This window comes from Falco biarmicus, chromosome 1, assembly GCF_023638135.1.
Source record: "Falco biarmicus isolate bFalBia1 chromosome 1, bFalBia1.pri, whole genome shotgun sequence".
NCBI classification, from domain to species: domain Eukaryota; kingdom Metazoa; phylum Chordata; class Aves; order Falconiformes; family Falconidae; genus Falco; species Falco biarmicus.
Window position 1 is genome coordinate 7,950,268 of NC_079288.1, and position 19,530 is coordinate 7,969,797.

Below are 19,530 nucleotides of genomic sequence, written 5' to 3' on the forward strand. Positions count from 1 at the left end.
CAAGCTAATCTCATTTTGCTTGCTAGCAAGCTTCTTATCAATTAATTGTAGCTGTGGGTCATCTTAAATACTGTAGATCCTCAACAAACTCTTCAGATATGGTGCTCCTGGGGTGGAGTTCATGGGTTTACATGAAGAAAACAATACTGTAATGCAGATTCACTTTATACCTGATCAGGTAAGTGTCTTTTCAGTACCTCTGCAACTTACGTAGATGTTTCTTATGCAGGTGTTGGGTTTGTTCCAGGCAGCTGGACTCCTATTACCAATTATATTCAAATGCTGCTTGGTTGGGAATGCTTATCCCAGTGTGTTTTGTGCTCTTGGCAGCACTTGTTGCTGTGGAGATGCTCAGTAAAACTTAGAGTAGCTTTGTTGTTCGTAACTGTTAGTCATTTCTCTCAAGCAACGTATTGGGAATGGTAATAAGGCCAGAATAGTTCAGGCAATCTGCTGCAGAAGCAAGAACTTCAGTTTCCTTTTCCAGACCCTATTATTTCAGTAGGTCTGGGTGGTCTTTCTTCTGCAGAACAACAGATAGAAGAGTAGCTGCTGCTGAACTGATATAATTATTTTCAGGAGTTCAAAAAGGTACTGCTAACCTCGCCTGCTGCTAAGCTTGTTGCCTTTGTGTTTTGGGATATTGAATCTTGCTCCTGGGGATTGCTGCACAGTTATTGCCACAAACTAAAAATAGGAAGGCAGAATTTTCCAAATGTTTGGTGGCTGTCTAACCACTTTCCATTCCCTTGGCTGACAGATTGGTGTCTTGGCCACATACTTTGTTGCCTGATGCACCCAGTATAGCACGAGTGGCCTCTTTGCAAGAGGGATTTAATTCTTGAGGTGGTTTTGGGTGTCTGTTTGCTTAACTAAAATGGTATAAGCTGAAACTCCCATGGGGAGTGTTGCACCAGGTGTGGCTTCAACAGGTAAAATGCTTCAGTTTGAACATAGAGCCAGCAGGGCTGGGCTCATAAAAGGACTCTGACACAACCCTCCAGAATGAGGTTGGACATGAAGAATGCAAGGAGTGTGGTGTAGTAGACTGTATCAGCCCCACCCAAAGCCGGGGTGTGTTGCAGCAAACCATGCTGAGGGAGAAGGTGGTGAGCTAAGAGCCTGCAGCTGCCTTGCTGAGCTTTACAGCATAGGCTGATCTTTTTCAAGAGCCTAAGTCCTTGTCATTCCCCTCTGTGATAACCTGTGCCTTTGTCCTATATAAGAGGGTTTTTAGCCTTTAGGCTACTTTTTGTCTCCTGCCAACCCCCAAATCCCTTGCTATTAGCTAACAGCATTGCTGCAGGATATATCCACTGCTAGAAAGAGCAGTGGCTGGCTCCCCAGTCCTGTTTTAGCAGAGAATTCTGAACTGCAGCAACTTTCTTGCTGGAGTTACTGTGTTATGTTTAATGTTGTGATTCTGAAAAAAGCATATTGTGTGGTTTTTTAGTGCCAGCTGGTGACATTGCTAGATGATAACAGTTTGCACCTTTGGAGCCTGAAGCAGCACAGTGGAGTATCTGAGCTGCGGGAGGAGCACCGCTTCACGTTGAAAGGGCCACCTGGGTAATCTGCAAGAGTGTTTTTGAGCTAGTTTGGGGATAACTAAGCAAGTAAGAAAATTCTGATATTGTTCTAGCTAGAACTTGTTCTGTTCTTACAGACTCTCGCTGCTGTGAATCCGTTAAAGGGGCATCCATGGAAACCAAACAGGGGCTAGCTGGGGCCTGGGAGACCGCTTTTTAACTGTGTTATACCAATGTAAAGGGTGACACCTTTTTTTAATATTATGCATCCACTCCTGTGTGTACAGGAGCTATAAATCTTAAGACTTAAATATAAGCATCCCTTAAGTCAGAGTTTAAATATTGCTATGGTTTTAGTTACACTTGATCTCACTAGTTTTGGGTGAGCTGTTTTTTAGCTCCTTTAGGGACACTTAATAAGAGACGCTTCTGTAAAAAGGTGTCTGGAACTTCGTCCATGCACTTGTCAAGTCTTTTGACATGATTTGTCTTAAAGCTAGTGTTTTCATCCTTCAGAAGAATCATGCCTGGCTAAAATCTCTGCCTATAAAACAAATGACACTTGTAAATATCCCTGTTGAGTTCTTAGTTCTCTCAAGTTCAGTAATAATAGTCTTTTTGTATGCAGTTCATGAGAGTCTCTTTGCATCCCCAGGTCTCCACCAAGTGCCACGCAGATAACAGCTGTCCTTCCCCATTCCTCACGGGAAGTCCTGTATCTTGGCACGGAGAGTGGCAACATCTTTGTAGTGGAGCTTCCACCCTTCAGAGTGCTAGAGGACAGGACCATAACCTCTGAGGCTGTGCTGCAGCGGTGAGCGAGCAAACAGGCACTGCTCTGTAGAGGTGGAATCCCATTAGCAGACATATCCTTTGTTAAAATGTCGTGCTGGATTATGTATTGGGGCCTCACTGTTATGTTAAGCATTGTCCAAATCTGCATGACTCCTGTGAAAGTAACTTTTGGTCCTGGTATGTGTTCAGTAACGGTTTCTGTCCTGGTCAACCCAGTACTGTCACTGTGGACGTGCAGCATATAGGCAGAACTGTACAGGAGACACTTGGAGTAAATCTGCAACTCTTGTGCCGTCCCTCATGTTTACTTTTGCAAAAAATGTTATGCTTAGCTGTAATTACCTTTTTTTTTTTTTTTGAACATTGGCAGAACTTCTGAATCTGCTTTATCCAAATGAGTTTTGTCACTCTGGAGATTCAAGTGCTGCTGAAAACTGTCCTACTTCATGTCGCTGTTTTTTCCTGCTGACGTTTCCATATTACTTTTTATTCTATAAGGGTCACAAGAGAATAGGGCCGGTGATTTAGATCATTTTTACTCTCCTGGGATCCAGTTCTGGAATGAATTGTAAACCTTGGGTTTTCCCTGAAGAAAATGAGTCTGGATGAATGTTTGTGTGGCAGGCCTGATGTGATGTCTTATGTAAAATTTTTTTGCTGCTTGAAGGATTTGTGGAAAGATCATACTTATTCTCATTTATTTGAACTTTTTGTTGCTTAATTTCTCATTCTTATACCTTAGCTGTTATTAGTCATATTAGGTTGTACCTGGAATAAGGTTTTCTTGGGTTTTTTCTTCTGCTTCTGTAGAGTACCGGAAGATTACTGTAACAGACGATCATGTGAATTGGTGGAAGCCCTTCGGGAACATCCCAAGAACCCTGACCAGATCCTGATTGGATACAGCAGGGGCTTGATTGTCCTCTGGGACCTGCAGAGTAACAAAGTGACACACCATTTCCTGGGCAGCCAGGTATTCAGTCCAAAGTCAGTTCAGCAGGGGAAGAAGGGCTCTCTTCTCTGGGGGCACTCTGGAGATGAGTAGGTGCAGGGAGAGCCTGACAAAGCTGCTTTTTCAGTAAGAATGCATTGGGTTTGGGGGGATTAATAGCTTTCTGGAGAGTAGTCATTGTATGTCTTTCTATTCAGCAACTGGAGAACCTCTACTGGCAAAGGGATGGCAGTAAATTCATTAGTTGTCACTATGATGGAAGTTACACCCAGTGGCCACTATCCAGTGACAACAGGCAGCATGAGCCTCTGGAAAACATTGTGCCTTATGGTCAGTAAGTGAGGTTTAATTGTTGCATATTTGTCTAAACTCAAACTCATTTTGAGCTTAAGTAGGATATTCATGTCACACTCTCCCTAGTGTTTAATCCTAATGACAAAATGCAGAGCTGCCTTTTGAATGGTCATGAGCCTAGACTAAGGGATTTTAGTCCGCTTTTTTTTTTTTCTTGTATTTTAAACTCCTTTACATTGTTGAGGTCTGTCCTGAACATGAAGAGCAAATGTGTTGCAGTAGTTAGTGCCCCTTATGAAGAAGGCTGTTGGTGATTCAGCTCTTTGTTTTAGTTCGTGTCCTGTTGAGCAGGAGTTGCTTGGATCTTCTGTAATTAATAGTGAGCTAAGTATACTTTTTGTTGACCTGAGCAGTGATGAAACGAAGCCTCTGATTTGCTGAAACCCATCAAATTGGGATGACCTCATCTCTCAAGCATATAGAAGCTTCTAAAGCTCTATCACTTTTACATTAGTTTCAGGAATGCCTGTGTTTTTAACAATCCTTTCTAGTTAATCAGCTTCTATAACAGCACTTCCACTCCCTGTTAGCCATTAGGAACATAGTTCAAAACTTCTCCTGAGTCTAAGCGTTGTTTTGCTGAGGCGTATTGTGGTTAGTGTGTCCCATAAGACTTGTCTGATGTGGCGTGGTCTGGCAAGGTGGTGGTAGTGCCTGCTAATTCAGGTGGCTCTCTTTGGCTTGGAGGCTGAGGTGACAGCGGTGAAGCAGAATAAGGAACTTCCTATGTAAAGATGCAGTTCTTGAATTGTGGTAAATAACTCTGTTCTCTTAGGTCCATTTCCTTGCAAGGCCATCTCCAAGATCTACTGGCAGACAACAAAAAATGGGTAAGTTCGTGGTGTGTCCCTTCACTCTCACCTGTTTAAAGGCATTTAAAGGGTGCAGTGTGCGATACGGTAAGAGCCATTTAGAGTAACAATGTTACGAATTTTTTGTCAGTTTGACTTGCCTCATATCTTTGAAATTTTACTTGCTCCTCACTTCAGCATACACTGCTCTAACTCTGTCTTTCTCTTAAGGATTCCTTACATTATATTCCAAGGAGGGATGCCCCGAGCTAGCTATGGTGACCGGCACAGTATTTCTGTTGTCCATGGCAGTCAGCAAACAGCCTTTGATTTCACATCACGGGTGATAGACTTCTTTATAATCTTCAGTTCAGAGCCTACTGCAGGTATGTGATGAAAGGGTATTATTGAGGAATTAGGATAGCTGTGTACGCTTGTGGAAATCTGCCTGGTATAAATAGCATACGAAATGTGATAAGGAGGTCAGTTGTCTGGGGTTTTTCTGAGACTTTAACGAAGAATCATAGAATCATTAAGGGTCTTTTCTAACCTAAAGATTGACTCTGACCATAAAAGTGATTTGCTGTTTAAAAGTGAAGTGTAAAATACTGGTATAAAGAGTGGGCTGGTTACAAATGCCTTACATTCCTCAGAAAATTAAGCTACTCCATTAATGAGAAAATCTCCTAGGCTCATGTCTGTGTAAGCTGGACGCTGGACATAACCAGGTTGTGAAATGAGGATCTAAATATCGCTGTTTTGAAATAGTACTTCAAAAGAGGCAGTAATTAAACCCAGAATTTACTCCCACCGAGACATTGTTTCTTTTAATTACTACCTGGGTTTATGTCTAGGGCCCTGGGTAATAAATCAGCAAAAGGTGACATGGAACCAAGGGTCAGTATATAGAGAACTTAATTTACTTACTGCTGTTGAACATGAATGTAAACAGTTCTAAAACTGAATAGCACTCATTCCACAGCTTGCTTAGAGCTTGTCAGATTCTTGCTTCTGTTGAAGAGCTTTATTACCCTTACTTCCACAGTAACCTTAATATTCTTTCTTTTGGTGGAATTGTAAAGGATTTTCCCCAAGAACTGTTTGTTTAGTGCTGGTGTAGTTCTTGCTTCTGGTTAAGTTGGAGTAACAGTATAAAATTTCAAGCTTCAGAAATGTACTGGAAGTTGTCAGACCAAATCACAGAAGTCTAGATACTTTTTTGGGATCTTCTGGGCAAATCTTCTATTACTGAATCTTCTTAGGCTTTCTAGTTTCTGGTTTGCCTAGTAGGCTAGTTTCCAAACGTATTTGTCTTGTGTACTGCCAGTGGTGGTGGTGACAGCTCCCGGCCACACACTGTGCAAGCGTGGGCTTTCAAATATGTAGATGCAGGTTAGCTCCCCCTGGCCTGTTGTACAAAGCGGACCACAGAGAAAGTAGGCATGAAGAAACAGCTTTTGGATTCCCCACCACCTCTCTCCCCAGTCCTTAACAGGCCCTTCTCAAGTCACTGAAAAAACAGTGAAGAAACTGGTGGAACATAACCGAGATGAAGTGCCTTTATATGTTTGTTATTATAATTTTCCCTACACAACTGCCTTTTAATAAGCAACTTCCAAATGTGCAGAGCCTGTAGGTCTAAACCTTTAAGCTTAACAATACCTTTAAACTTGAGGTACTGTTTAGCTTTTATCATTAAAGAAACTAGACCCTTTTACTTTCTATCAAGTTGTCAGAGCTGAGATTCTAGATGATGCAACAAGTCTTAAAGATGAAAGAAATCTTGAGTTTTTTAGGTAGAAGATTGACTACTTAAAGTTCAGTTCCTGGATATGATTAGTCTTTAGGATGAAGTAACTGAACTTAACAAGCTTTATATTTATACTTCCCAAGAACTGAATTATCTAGTTAACATAAACTCTGGTGGGTACAGACAGGAGCTGCTACAGGAAGCTGAAACTGTTGCGCTTAGATGAGGAAGTTTTTTTTACCGTAAAATGAGGTTTCTGTGGTTGACAAGCTTCATTGTGGCTGATTACCTAAGCTTAGTGGATCCACGTAGTTTGCCTTGTTTGCCCTTAAGCAATCTTCCCTGCAATGGCAATACGAAGGTATTAATTGTATACCAAAGCCACTTAATTTAATAAGCACAAAGCTTATGCACTACAGCGTGGTAGTAGCTGGTGACTTTCCACTACCCTGAATACACTGTGGAAACAATTTTTAAAAGGCTAGCCCTTCCTGTTTTCCTTTTTTTTTTTTTTTTTTTTTTTTTAGCAGGTGAATGAGTGCATGGCAGTCATGACAAATTCTAGTATGCTTGCTACTTCAGCAACTTAAAATAGATTCTTGCCATAAGCAAAGAGCTCATGTGTGTGCCTTTGCAGGAAAAAAAATACCGTTAACACAGAGTATATTTGGTTGATGTTGGTGGCAGCAGTCAGAGTGCAGGGCTGATCATGCATAATGTAATATAAGTATGATATTGTTCTATGCAGAAATCCTATAGACCACTGCAAGTGACAGTGGGCAAGAAAGCAAAACAAAACTGGATATGAAACCTTTTATCCATGAAGAAGCTGAACTGATTAGTGATATATTATGACTGGCTAGTCAGAGGTGAAACCTGGAATGTCTAACTAGAGTGATGCCAGGTACTAACTACTTGAAGTTAATTTTGCTGAGTGAACAGAATTGGTACGTGCTTGCTTATAGATGTGCTTTCCTGCAAGTATATTCCAGGTAATCAAACAACTAAAGGGAAGTAAAAGTATGGGTTAACAGGGAAGGTCAGTGAAAAGCTGCTAATTTGCTTGTGGCTCACTGTTTATCACCCCCTGCTCCGCCCCCAGTGTGACGTACTACAGCTGTATGTTCACTTAGATTTCTGTAGCTATGTTAATAGTTGTTGGTGTGAACTGATTTGTGGTTTTGGTTTTTCCCACCAGTTGCTATTGTGTCTGTCTTACGAACTTTACTGCAATAATGTCCTCATTAGATTAAATTTTTTCACTTTAATTCTAGTTACAATGAAAAATCTGGAATTCTTGAGTGTCAGGTATCACCTCTAAAATTACATTAACAGATTTTTTGTAATCTTGTCTAATATTTGTATGAATATATATTAGATGATGTACACACTCTTTAAAAAAGAAACTCCAGAGGATCTGTCAAAACATATGAGAAGCAGGGAAAATGAAAAGTAAGAGAGCTGAATTGCAAATACTTGTCAGTCCAAGCACAGAAGCATTCTGCAGAACTCAAGGCATTGCTGTGTTTAAGCAGCTTAGCCTAGATGGACTGTGGTCCTAACACGGTACTAAATGGGTCACTGCTGGGGTGTATGCATGTCTGTCCACCCCATGCTGTTAATTAGCTGTAGGTAAAGTCCTTTGAGTTCTAGCTGTTACAATGGTAAATATGAACTTGTGTTATTTAGCCATGTATGTTGTTAACAAATTTTTTATTCTGCAGTGGAATCTACACCACTCCTGTGACCACCAGAGTGACTTTATAAAAAGAATGATGAATTTGCTGTAAATCTGTTAGTATCTTGAAATCTATTAATATTAGTGCCTCAATAGACCCAGTTAACACAGAAGCATTTAAAGGTTTTGCCAACAAAAATGTTTGTGTAGAGATCCGTGATAACAGTTTTCAAATAAGGCTTATAAGAAACTTGTTTCTGTTTACCTTGGATGGTCATTTTTGTCAGCCTCAATGAATCATGTTTCTGCAGAGTTTGATGACCCTTCTGCTATGGTGGTGCTGGCAGAAGAAGAGCTGGTAGTTATAGATTTGAAAACTGCAGGCTGGCCAGCAGTCCATCCTCCATACCTGGCTTCTCTCCATTGCTCAGCCATCACCTGCTCACACCATGTCTCCAACATCCCTCTGAAACTGTGGGAGAGGATTATCAGTGCTGGGAGCAAGCAGAACATTCACTACTCAAATATGGTATGGCAGCTTTAAATGTACATGTGTTCCCATGCATTTAAGAACAGCATGACTGCTCAGAACGTGGGTGGTCTCTGCATGTGGAGGGATGAGTCTCAACAGACGTTGTCCTGCTTCTTAATAGGGTCAAGAAAGGCTTTTTCCCAGAGCACCACCAATACAGTTACTCACACTGGGGGATTAAAATGTGGTATTTTTCAGGCTTTGACAAGCCAGAAGGAAAGTCTGAGTGTTCCCAGCTGTCAGTGGTAACAAAGTTCTCATTAGAAGCATGTAGCTTTCGGCACAGCTTCTTGAGGAAATGTGTAGAGTATCTTCTAAAAAGCACAGCTGGTGTCAGAACAGGAACATCTAATCCAAACAAAAGCTAACTGCATGGACTGTTTCACTGCTGCTTGCACTGAAGTTCATGCTGTCTTGCTGACTGCGTATTCTCTTAACACTGTTACTGCCTAAGAAGTCACAGTCTTCCTTTAATGTATTTGTAGCCATGGCCGATTGATGGTGGCACCAACATAGCTCCAGATCCTCCACAGAGGGACTTGCTTCTAACAGGGTATGTACTTAACTGATAACAATTAAGGAGCCCTTTCCAGTTCTGTTCTTCTTTTTGAACTAACTGAGGCTTTCCTGTGAGATTAAAGCCTGCTCATCTTGTAGGGAGAAGGCTGCAACGTTACAACTTCTCAAAGCTGGGCTGCTAGCTTTGTAAAGCTAACTGATTCTACTGCTTCTGAATGAACAGGCCGTGATGTCCACAGATGACTTGTAAACTTGGCTTATTTGAGTTATGATGTGTTATCCATTTTCCCCCACAAACATCAGTGTAGAAGTGCAGGCAGTAATCCAGACTGGTTTGAAGGGAGCAATGTAAAAGCAGAGCTTAATCTTGGATGTTTTGAAAATCCATACACCCCCAAGTTCTCAGTGTCAAAGAAGAGGTTAGCTTGGACTCCTGCCTGCTTTGATCAGCATGAATAGATCTAGCTAAGTGGTGGAAGTAGCTAGCAAGAGATTGTCTCATTGCATGACAATGTAGCATTTTCTTTTCAAAGCACTTTTAGGCATTTCAGTGAGCTGTTCTTCAGTCTTCATTCTTGATGCAGCAGGTTGTTAGAAGTCCTTACCCTTACGGTGGAAGACCGTATTGTTCCGTGGAACAATATTCCGTGGAAGAAAATGTTGCCAATTTTCACCTGGAGCACTAAGATTAAAACTTGGTTTCTTTCCTTTTCTCCCAGTAATAGTATTTTTGTCAGGATGCGTTGTTCCTTCTATATGCTAAGCTTTTCTTCCTTTTCGGTGCTTTTTGAAGTAATCTTAAACTGTATGTTGCTGTCAGATCGATTAAAAATGGATTAAAAAATGGATTAAAAACCCCAACCAAAACAAAAAAAGCCACAAAAAACCCCTCACAAACACTCCGCACCCCCCCACCCCCCATCTTCTCTTGAAGCACTAAGTTGCCACAGCTGAGGGCTTTGTAAATAGTGTAGTTTAATCTTTGGTTGTGTTTTTTCCCCCTCTGTTTTATCATCTTCATCTGGGTCATGTGCTTTTCTCCTGTATGATGTGTGCTTCTGTAACTCTCCCCCATACAGGCATGAAGATGGTACTGTGCGGTTTTGGGATGCATCTGGTGTCTGCTTACATCTTCTCTATAAGCTAAGCACAGTGAGAGTATTTCTCACAGATGCCGATCCCAATGACAATATGAACACCCTGGGTGAGGATGAATGGCCTCCACTTCGCAAAGTAAGATGGCTATTGCTTGTAGCTTTCTGAAAACCTGAGGAGTTCTGATTCTTGTCCTAGTTAACGTATCTGCAAAGACTAGCCACTGTGTATCCTCTTGCCTAGGTTGGTACCTTCGACCCTTACAGTGATGATCCTAGACTTGGGATCCAGAAGATCTACCTGTGTAAATACAGTGGATACTTGGCTGTAGCTGGTACAGCAGGACAGGTATTGAAATATAAAGAATTGTCATAAACCTTGCTTTAGTGCAGGTTGTCACAGTGCAACTTGAAGATGCAATAAAATTTGAAATACTCATTTCTCTAGTGGTAAATCAGTCTAGTCACTGGAAATGTTATTTCACGGTTCTCAGCTTTCTCTAATCTGTATTTTAGACTTTATCTAATGCTATTTGTATGCCCTGAGAGATGCCGTAGTTCTTGTAGCTGCTGAGAAGGCCTGCAGCTTGAAGGACCACTTGCATGGTAAAAGCTATAGCAAAGTCTGTCCTTTTCCTTTCAGATACTAGTGATGGAACTGAATGACGAAGATGCAGAACATGTTGTGGACCATGCTGAAGCAGATCTCCTGCAGGACCAAGAGGGCTATCGATGGAAAGGTCATGAGAAATTAAAAACTCGAGATGGACCTGTTCGATTTGAAGCTGGTTTTCAACCATTTGTCCTTGTCCAATGTCAACCACCAGCTGTAGTCACCTCATTGGCCCTTCACTCTGAATGGAAACTTGTGGCCTTTGGTACCAGTCATGGTTTTGGGCTTTTTGACCACCAGCAGAAACGACTGGTCTTTGTCAAGTAGGTATCTTCTTTCCAGGAGATCTGTGGTAATCCTCTGTTAAAGGTGGCCTAGGATTGCTAACAAAGCAAGTAGAAGTAAATGATTTCTCAAACGCAGTCAGTGTGGCAAGAAGCTCTGCCTTATCGGACTCGATCCTTGAAGATCTTCAAGTGTATATATAAGCATGTTCCAACATTGGTGTGTGTCCTGTTGGACTCTTGGGAGTGATTGCTACCCATTAGAAAGTGACCGTGTGCCTGCTGTCTCCCTCTTCCAGGTGTACGCTGCATCCTAGTGATCAATTGGCCTTAGAAGGCCCACTGTCTCGGGTGAAATCCTTGAAGAAGTCCCTCCGTCAATCGTTCAGACGGATTAGAAGAAGCCGGGTATCTAGTAGGAAGCGACGAGGAGGGAGTGGAAATGCCTCAGACGTGAGTCATCCACCTTTTTGGGGTCCTTTCTGTTTACAGGTTGGAGGATTAGTCCAACATTACTTAGTAATTAGCAGAGTCCTGATTAGACTGCCTAGAGCAGGAGGTGGTCTGCAGTCCTGCTGTGGTATCAGTAGTTACTGGAATAAGGGCAAAAATGGCAGTTTCTGATGCTGCTGTTAGATAAAAATAGTCACATTTTTAGAGATCTACTGTCTGTAGTTGAACGTAAAATGTATCTGTTCACTGGTATGATGGTGCTTTCCCTGTCTATATTGCTGCCATTCTTACTGTCTCTCTCTCTCCCCCAGGCTTTTGCCTGACTGACAAAATGTCTTCTTATCTTTGAAGGTGCAAGAAGCAAACGCCAAATTTGACCAAGACACATTGCAGGAAATGGAACTGGCTCCAGTCCAGCGGAAGATTGAAGCCCGGTCTGCAGAAGACTCCTTCACTGGCTTTGTGCGAACCTTATATTTTGCTGATACCTTCTTGAGAGACAGTGAGTAGAAAAAGCATCTCTCTGTTCTTCTGAACGGGTCCTTCCTCCTTCTGCCAAGGAATGTATTAGGATTTACTGCCAGGAAAATTCGGCACCTCCTGTGTCCTACTTTGTGCTATGCTGAAAAACTAATATAGAACAAGAGCATATGTTGCCATGCAGAATTGTTATTTAGCCATTCTGGCTGCTGGCTATTCAAAGGCCAGTAGTAGTTCATCTTTGGATGCAGCCTTTATGTATCATTTTTCAATGTGCTGGAATGACATCTGACTTTTTAGTATAAGCTGTTCTGTATCTCATCACTTTAAAATTTACCCCTGCCCTCAGCAGGGCGTTTTAATTTTGGTGAGGATGGTGGCGGCTGTGCATCAGAGCCCATACTGATATCATGAAGGAGTTTGCTTTGCTCATATGCGATATAAGTATGTGAAAACTGGATGCAGCAATTGTGGTGTTTGATGGAAACAGCCGTCTCTTCCCTTTACGTGCTCTGTCCTTTATTAGGGCTGTTGATGGACACATTGGGAAAAGTGCTAAGAACCTGCAGTTTCCCTGGCAAATCTGCCCTAATATATTTAGGGTGTAAACAGAGGGAGGATTTGTACAGCTAGTGGGAAGCAGTTATCCAAGGATGTCACAGATGGTGCCTCACTCATGAGCCTTCTTGTTGCTTCAGGCTCCCGCCACTGCCCATCCTTGTGGGCAGGCACCAATGGAGGTACAGTTTACGCCTTCTGTTTACGTGTTCCTCCAGCAGAGAGGAGGATGGATGAACCTGTCAGGGCAGAGCAGGGTAAGTATGCCTTGTGAAAGCAAGGTCCTAAGGGATCTGAGCTATCACTCATATAACCAAGGGTTACACACATAAAAACAAGGTAGCTCAACTGCTGCTGTTTATCAGTGAAAGTGGAGCTAAATGCAGCCATGTGTGAGCTAAGCAATGCTTACTGCAGCAACTGAACTGAAGAGTGAGCGAGCTCCAGACTGCTCGACATGCTTTAGCCTCATTTCCTGTTGACTTCAGAAATATAAATTTGCATCAGCTGTCATTGAAGTTTACCATCAAGCCTCAGTGCACATGTACTTTATTCTGACAGCTGGACCTGCTGTCTTTATGTAATAATAGTTACTGCTTAACAGGAACCAGTTCAGTCCAAATACCCTTTAACTATTAAAAATCTTTTTAGGCAGGGTTTCTGTAACTGCATTGTATAGGTCTCCAGCTCTGGGAGGATTTGGGTCAGGTTCTAACACAGTGTCTCTGACTAGACTCCTGTCTGGTTTTTCTCTTTGTTTATTTTCCTCCTTATCTTGCTTGTCTAGCCAAAGAGATTCAGCTGATGCACAGGGCTCCTGTTGTGGGTATACTTGTCTTGGACGGACGCAGCATTCCCCTCCCAGAACCTCTAGAAGTAGCACATGACCTTTCTAAGAGTCCTGATATGCAAGGCAGCCATCAACTGTTGGTAGTGTCTGAAGAGCAATTTAAGGTAAGTATCACCCAGGAGGTGCATATGAACTGCATAAAATCTGCTAAAGCAAGTGCTCAGTGGAAAGATAACTCTTGGGAGTGCTTATTCTCCTGTACCTGAATGACACCTATGGGACGGTATTTCTGTCTGGTACAGTCCATAAATGAGGTGTGTGCTGACAAATTGGGTATTCAGCATAGTAGTGCACATGCTGAACATAGAAATTTTATTCCTCTATTACATTACACTCTTTAGACAAGATTGCTTCTGCTTTTGCTGTGGTTAGTACAGAAGCAGGAATTGGTTGGCATTTCGATGAAGCAGCTAAGAAGCTTCATGTTTTGCACACTAACTAGTCAGCATAAAAGAGAAGACTTGAAGTAGCTTGCTGTAGGTTGGCCCTGGCTTTTTAATGTGGAAGAGCATACAGTTAGTGTAAACCCTGTTCTCTTTCTGTAATAATTTGTAGCCAAATGTGGAGGGGTTTTGAAAGAACTAGGGGAGAAATGCAGTTTGCAGCCTGAAGGGTAAAACTGTTTGATGTCAGAACAGAAACAGATTCTAACACTGACTGTGTGGCTGATTACTTGTCCATGAGCAGGGAGCCAGGCTGACTCAGATTACACCTGTGTGTACACACTGTGAATGAAAACATTGTTAAAGGAGGGAGCAGCAGATGTCCAGGGGTGCAGCTGCTCCCATTGTGCAGGAAAGAGACGTCAGTGTCTTGTTTCTATTGACAGGTGTTCACATTACCCAAAGTTAGCTCCAAACTGAAGCTCAAGCTGACGGCCCTGGAAGGCTGTAGGGTACGAAAGGTGACGGTTGCAAACTTTGGCAGCTGCAAGACTGACGATTACAGTGAAAATGACCTGGCTGTCCTAACTAATCTAGGAGACATTCAGATCATCTCACTGCCCTTCCTCAAGTTACAGATCCGCTACCCTTGCATCCGCAAAGAGGATGTGAGCGGCATTGCATCCTGCGTCTTCACTAAATATGGCCAAGGTAAGTAAGGTGTGCTTCTCCCAAATCGTCTACCTCTGTGTTTAAGACAATAGAAAAGGGATTATAGGGCTTAGTGTTAAAACTGGCTGTGTATACATGTGAATATTACGTAAATATGTCCATTATAGGTTTCTGGCCAGTAGCTGTTGCCAACAGGTACTGACATGTGAATTAGCAGAAGTAAGTTTATTCTAGTTTATTCTATTGTTACTAATAGAATACAGTGGTTTTCAGCTAACAGGTTGGATGTGCCCCATAGGTGGCTTCTATCTGGCCACCCTCCTCTTGTCTGGAGTCAACAGAATGGCTCTCTAAGCAGCAGGCACTGAGGAAAAATGGCTGCATTGTGCCTCCTATACATGCCTGTGCTCAACAATCAAACTGCAAAACTGGGATTCAACATCCTGTGGTTGTTGAAGGTGGACGGCTGGTTTGCAGTTCAGTTTTTACGTCTTTCTGTGTTGCTTTTCGTAAGTGTCAGCGCAGGACAATACAATTATCTTTCAGCATAATCCTAAATTGTCCAGTCTCTAGGCTAACCAATCCTTGGGAAACTGGGCTAATATCTTCCTCAGTGATTCCTCCTCATTTAGATAGGAGGAAATGCAAACCCTTTCTGCTAAACATAGAGGATGCTTAGATCTGTTCTTTTTTGGATCACCTCTAGTTCTGGAACTGTATTCTTGGACTTGAGGGAATTGCTTGTAAATTCCCAATTATCTGTAGGTTTCTATCTGATCTCTCCATCGGAGTTTGAGAGGTTTTCGCTTTCTACCAAATGGTTAGTGGAGCCCCGGTGCATTGTGGACATGCCGGAAGTTACAAGCAACAACCATGTGCACAAGAAATCTGGCATGGAGAATGCAACAAGAAAATCCAGGTAAAGTGTAAAACTCTTGCACATTGACTGTGTGTTAAGTAGTGATAAAAAAGAAAAGACTTCAAACTCTTACCGACATTCCTAGATGGACTGGCATCAGGAAATGTAACCTTCTCCCTGGTTTTCCTACTTGCAGTACAGCTGGTGGGACAAAATAGTGAAGCATTGGAATTGGTATCCCTAAGCTAGAGTCATAAACTGTAAGCTCTAGCTTGCTTTACTTGTTCCTTAATGATGTGTCTGACTGACACTTGACTCTTGCATGCTTCAGGGGCCATGTGTTAACTGACGAGGCTGAACTGTTGCTCTGTGAAGGGAAATCCAGTGTTCTTCCTCTCCTCTTAGAACATCACCAAATAACAGTAAATCTGACTCTCATGGACATCCTATAGGAATTTTATTCCAAAAGTTTAGAAATGTCCTCTGGTGCCTGTAGACTTCTGCATCACCAACATGTGATGAAGCCCTTCCTGCATTCTTGCTCAAGCTTTTAGCTAGTGTGCACTGGAGCTTCTTTTAGCTGTCAAGAGTATAGGTGAATTCTCTGCACCCCTGTACCTCAGAGTCAGTGATTGTTTTCTGCCCCCTTTCCTTTTTTAGGGGACCAGAAAGGAGTTTGGGTGACTATGGAGAAGATGGTAAGCAAAAAGTAATTGTGCTAAATGTAGCGTGGTGATGTGGAAACCTGAACCATCTTTCCTATTGCTACAGTTGGTATTTTCTGCCTAAGAAAGGGGAAAGTAAGGAGGGACGTGAGGGAAATGTTGTGACCTGCTTGGACACAGTAGTTGCTAGCTCTAAAGTAAGTTGCATGTGGCAAGATTGCCTTGAAAGGATACAACACAGTTTCTGATGGAAGGAAGAGGCTGTGGGAAGAGAAGGTCTGAAATTACAGATGAGATCTTCTGTTAGCCAGACTAATATTGTTGGAAAATACAGTTCAGTATATGAGAGGCTTTAAGGATTAGCTGTGAAGCATTCGGTAAAGTCAAAAGGTACTTAATGGGGGGTGGCGGTGAGGGGATAAATCCAGTCCTTCTGTGAGTTTCCAAAACTGCGCATATTTCATGAAAAGGGGAAAATATTGTTAGGTAAAAGCTTTTTTCCTGCTGTGGTTTTTTTGTTTTGTTTTGTTTTTTGTTTTTTTTTTTTAGAAAGGAAGTCTGGGAGGCTGATGGAACATGCCTTACTCAATGACGAAAGTGAGTGAGATGAAGTCTTCCTACTGACAGGGCAGGTGCCTTTCTGGGTGGGAAAAGAAGAAAGCTGCTGGGCATTTTGTGGATTCCAGTACTCGGTTCCAAGGGATCAGCAATTACACAAGACTGGTAGAAATACTGGGCTTTCATGAATCGGTAGAAGTGAGGGGTTGGACAGATAGTCAGGCCCTCAGGCAGGGGTTGTTCCACATAGCTCCATTCACTGCTGTGATAAGAGAAGGATCTTTACTTTCCAATGGGACCTGTGTAAAATGACAGCTGGAACAGACTGTTCCTTTGGGGCTCTAGTACACTGGGACTGGCAACATTTCCTCTGGCAAATGACTGCTTCAGTCCTTTATGCCAGCCTGTTCAGTAAAAGCCTGGTACTGTTGAAGAGGCAATGATATTCTTAAGTCTGACCTCTGTGTTGTGGGAGGCAAATTTAAAAGCTGTTCAGCAGGGAGGTGGAATGTGGCTAGGCTGCTGCCTGCAAGCAGATCTCCACTGGTTTGGCTCACTACTTTAACCCTCTGCTTTCCAGAAGTCCTGAAGGAGATCCAGAGTACTCTGGAGGGAGGCAGAGGGTGAGTATCAACCAACTTCTGTTCCTAATGGGTGGGGTGGCAAGGGAGGGCATTTCTAGTTGAAAGCAGGGGGATGCCCAACATGATGGCAGGGATCCTTGTGCTGGAATCTGGTCATGTGTGTCCCCCACAAACTTCCAAAGGGCAATAGTAAGAGAGAGGCAAGTTCTCTTTCACATGTTGTCCCTTGACATTTTTTATGAATAATGTTTTGTCTTTTTCTCTCCGAAAAGCAGGAGAGATCACATTCCCACATCCCAAAGGAACAAGACTCTGAGTATTCGCATACAGGTTTCTATTTGTGTCAACCCATACTGATCTAAGGGCAGGCCACATGGGCTTAGTTGGTCGAGGATGGGACTCTGGAGTTGTAATCCTGGCTTGACACCGTCACTTGGACATGTTCAGCATCTCTGCTCCCATTCTGGCTATACATTAAAGCTAAGCTACCACCATGGGTGCGGGGCTTTATCTTGTCTCCCTAGAATACTGATGTTCAGGTGACAGGGGCTACGGAAGTGTAGACAAAGGACTACTGTTTGCAACGGATGCAGGAAGCTTGGTGGGATTGGTAACTGCTGGTGTGTAAGGATAAGTGACTGTCTGACATGCTCTGCTCTGCGCACTTCTTCTGGACACTACCTAATCCTGGTCTTCTGTCAGCAGCTGGGAGTGGATGGGAAGATACTGCATTGCAATAATGAATCTTTTCTTGTGTCATTGCAGGAGCTATGCAGAAAGAAATTTGGCAAGAAGTCCATTAGGACACGGACTAAGTAATGGAGGAGGTAGGTAAGGCTAAAGATATTTCAGGCCTAGTGAAGGAGCCAAAGGAAGCAGGAAGTAGAGTGAAGTTTCTGTATAAAATTCAGCTTATTTAAATGGCTTGTGATAGTGCAGAATTCTGATCTGAATGGATTCAGGATGGGAATCTGTTGGCTGAGTGGTGTACTGGCACTGTGCAGCACCTTATGTGCCCCATGAGTGAATATGCTGCATCAGTTTTAAAGGAAGAGCTAAAAATCCTTTGCAGGCTTCTGTCTAACTCTCAATCTTACCATAAAGCAGGCTGAACAGGTAGCCAGAGCTCATAGCAATAATCTGTTGAGTATATAGACTCGTTAACTCTCATTAGCTTTCAACTTCTGTTTTCTAAAATGGCTTTTGCATTCTTTTATCCAAAAGCAGATTGACCAGAATTCATCAAGGAGTTTCTGGCTTTGGATTGAGTGCCATAACACTACTGATTGGGCAGACCGTCCCTGGGGAGAAGGCACCGCTGTTTCGGCAGGCTAGTGAGCTGCAACTTGCATGCATATGTGTGCCTGCCTCTGCCTCCCCTTTTAGTGCCTCATTAGAGACATCTCCTCTTGGAGCCCGCCTTGCATTAGGACAGAAGTGGATTGCCAGGTCTGATGCACCACAAGCCTCTGAGTACATCTAACTTTTAAATGTTTGCACATTTCTCTTTTCTACTGGGCTGGGTTTTAAATTATAAATGTTGCTGCCTTGGTGCAGGATTTTAATAAACGCACACTGTTACCTCCAACTGGTTTAAAATTATTTTTTGTACAATTTTTTAAAAATCTTATGGGTATTTCAGTTTTAACGGAAACATTTTAGAAATTTACTTTTTAAAAGAAAATATTAAATAATATATGCTAGATTCCTGTGACTGCTGTATGTGGTATCTGAATGAATAATTTTGGGTTTTGTTTGTTTATGGTACTGTTAACTGGCTCTATGGATTTGGGTAGAATCTATTTTTGTAGCCATTCAAATCAGAGGAAAACTAATTGAACTTGATTTTTGTTTCAACACTGCATTGTTCTTTTTTGCAAATAAAACTCTGATTTCCCTTTTGTGATCCTTGTCTGCTCTTCTGTCTATTCTTTCCATCAGCAGCTTCTTTCACATTGGCAACAGACTCATGCCCACTGACCCCTTGATGAAGGTGGAGCTGTCCCTCTCTGAGCTGTAGAGGCAAAGAGCACTCCTGGAGATTTAGTGGCCTTGTTAAGCAAGCAAGGTGGTGGTTTGGAAAAGATGCATGTGGCAAGCAAACTGATTATATCACTCACCTGCAATCCATATGTTGTGTTGCCAGGAAAGGGCACTGGTTTAGATTATAGTCCCCAGAAGGTCATCTGCTGGCTTGTCCTGAAATAACTTGGGTGATAACACACTGAAGGGAGAAACAGTTGATCTGGCAATACTGCTGTACTAGTCAGCCAACAGATGTTGAATTGAAACTGGTGAAGCTCTGTGTGGAGCAGTTCATTACTCTTTAAAATGTTGATTCATTTGTCTCTGATATAACACTGCTTTCTTCTTTTCCAATGAAGAAAAAGAATAGGGTATTCTCCAGTTTCTTTCCTGTAACTTGCTTGTTGCACTATGAGAGTCAGTGAGAAAAGAGCTAAATCCTCCCAGACTGGGTGCTGAGCTGTCATCCTTGGCCTGCTTTGGAACCCTCCCCTTGAAAGATCTCTTGTTTCAGGCTCTGTCTTTATCTTCCTGAGCAACGTGGAGGGATCC

The 19,530-nt window shown here is 42.4% G+C and overlaps 1 protein-coding gene across 8 annotated transcripts in view; it reads left to right on the forward strand.

Moving 5' to 3' along the window:
- The window catches only part of LLGL2 (LLGL scribble cell polarity complex component 2), a 37,582-nt gene extending 18,723 nt beyond the window's left edge, over positions 1-18,859 (forward strand). For 7 of the 8 annotated variants that reach the window (XM_056323286.1, XM_056323259.1, XM_056323269.1 and 4 more), the window contains exons 4-26: positions 97-178; positions 1,454-1,569; positions 2,185-2,343; positions 3,135-3,297; positions 3,474-3,606; positions 4,406-4,460; positions 4,653-4,807; positions 8,161-8,378; positions 8,867-8,934; positions 9,980-10,133; positions 10,239-10,343; positions 10,638-10,930; positions 11,191-11,344; positions 11,696-11,846; positions 12,523-12,639; positions 13,170-13,336; positions 14,062-14,326; positions 15,053-15,206; positions 15,807-15,844; positions 16,361-16,408; positions 16,950-16,992; positions 17,719-17,780; positions 18,178-18,859. In XM_056323286.1, the coding sequence (XP_056179261.1) occupies positions 97-178; positions 1,454-1,569; positions 2,185-2,343; positions 3,135-3,297; positions 3,474-3,606; positions 4,406-4,460; positions 4,653-4,807; positions 8,161-8,378; positions 8,867-8,934; positions 9,980-10,133; positions 10,239-10,343; positions 10,638-10,930; positions 11,191-11,344; positions 11,696-11,846; positions 12,523-12,639; positions 13,170-13,336; positions 14,062-14,326; positions 15,053-15,206; positions 15,807-15,844; positions 16,361-16,408; positions 16,950-16,992; positions 17,719-17,780; positions 18,178-18,185 (2,908 nt within the window). In that variant the 3' untranslated portion in view covers positions 18,186-18,859. The remainder of the gene's footprint in view (positions 1-96; positions 179-1,453; positions 1,570-2,184; positions 2,344-3,134; positions 3,298-3,473; positions 3,607-4,405; positions 4,461-4,652; positions 4,808-8,160; positions 8,379-8,866; positions 8,935-9,979; positions 10,134-10,238; positions 10,344-10,637; positions 10,931-11,190; positions 11,345-11,695; positions 11,847-12,522; positions 12,640-13,169; positions 13,337-14,061; positions 14,327-15,052; positions 15,207-15,806; positions 15,845-16,360; positions 16,409-16,949; positions 16,993-17,718; positions 17,781-18,177) is intronic. The other variant, XM_056323247.1, reaches the window with a different exon arrangement.
- The last annotated feature ends 671 nt before the right edge of the window (positions 18,860-19,530 follow it).